The sequence below is a fragment of the Cyprinodon variegatus genome, unplaced genomic scaffold (assembly GCF_000732505.1).
Source record: "Cyprinodon variegatus isolate N-32 unplaced genomic scaffold, C_variegatus-1.0 Scaffold1138, whole genome shotgun sequence".
In the NCBI taxonomy this organism is placed as follows: Eukaryota; Metazoa; Chordata; class Actinopteri; order Cyprinodontiformes; family Cyprinodontidae; genus Cyprinodon; species Cyprinodon variegatus.
Window position 1 is genome coordinate 202,861 of NW_015151591.1, and position 1,428 is coordinate 204,288.

At 38.4% G+C, this 1,428-nt stretch overlaps 1 protein-coding gene across 1 annotated transcript in view; it reads left to right on the top strand.

Annotated features, from left to right (window-relative positions):
* The window catches only part of appl1 (adaptor protein, phosphotyrosine interaction, PH domain and leucine zipper containing 1), a 30,163-nt gene that overhangs the window by 7,239 nt on the left and 21,496 nt on the right, over positions 1 to 1,428 (top strand). The window contains exons 4-5 of the mRNA XM_015400724.1: positions 804 to 875; positions 943 to 1,062. Coding sequence (XP_015256210.1) covers positions 804 to 875; positions 943 to 1,062 — 192 coding nt within the window. The remainder of the gene's footprint in view (positions 1 to 803; positions 876 to 942; positions 1,063 to 1,428) is intronic.

Here is a 1,428-nt window from a genome sequence, read left to right on the forward strand (position 1 = left end):
TCATCTGCTGGGCGGAGCTCCAAACGGGTTGTTGAATGATGACTTTATTCTTGTAATGTTATGACTTTATTCTCATAAATTACGACTTCATTCTACAAATAAAAAAATCTCCAGCCTGGCCCTAATACACAGTCATAGGATCATCATTGTAAAGGAAACTAAACTTTTTAAATAAACATTTATAAAGTGTTTGTGTTTACCTCCTTCACTCCATGTCTATAAATCAATTCAGTGTAAACAACTGCCCTGATTAATTCAGCTGTGTTTAATTGGTGGTACATGATTAAAAGTTTTCATCGAGTTAATTACATAATCTGTAATTAATGAATCAAAGTTTTTCACATTTTAATCAATAGCCATATATATATATAGAATAAACCACCTGTTCAATTAAAAAAACCTTTTTACTCCATAATTATTGAATAAGTAATTATATAAGCACAATAACTCATATATGTATTGTTTAACTTTCTGTGAAAAACTAATTCTACAGTCAAAGATCATCAATTATGTCACATTGTAATCACAAGATAAAGTTTAATTTCTATCACTGACCAAACTATGACCGTTCAGCTCTGCATTGAGCTTTGGAAGCTGAAGCTATTCAATGTGGAGCATAACCAGCTCCACAGGAAACACAAAGCCAGGCAGACGAGCTCCTTAATTTATCACCTAAAGAGCTCGTCTCATCTGCTCTGCTCACAAGACAAGAACGTGATGATAGAAAAGAGGAGAATGTTACAAAACGTTGGTAACATGAAATAAATGACATCCTCTCTTTTTGTTTTTGCTGCTCTGTGCAGCGTTTTCCTCTAGGGGGCGACGATGAGGTGATGAGCTCCACCCTGCAGCAGTTTTCCAAGGTCATTGATGAGGTGAGCTGCTTTTTCTCTCCGGGGGCCTACTGGCTGGACTGTGTCCTAACGTCTTGTCTTTGTCCAGCTAAGCTCCTGCCATGCCGTCCTGTCCACCCAGCTCGCTGATGCAATGATGTTTCCCATCACTCAGTTCAAGGAGCGAGACCTGAAGGGTAGGAAGCACTTTTTCTCTACATCTGAAAATGTAGAAAAAGCAGCAGCACAATCGGAGCTCATGATCCCTACTAATCAAATCACAGATTTGGAGATTCTGCATCATTGAGTCAGCTTTAGTTTCATATTTTCCATGAGTTTTAATTCTATTCAGTTTATTTCTATAGCTCCAATTCACATCATGTCACTTTATAGATCCACATAAACCAGATCATCCAGTTAGATTGATTCAAAGTTTTCTATCTAAGGAAAACCAGCTGATTGCATCGACTCATTGACTCTTCAGCAATTCCTCACACTAAGCATGCTTGTAGCGACAGTGGAGAGGAAAAACTCCCTTTGAACAGGAAGAAACCTCCAACAGAACCAGGCTCAGCGGTCCCTATGACCTCCAGCA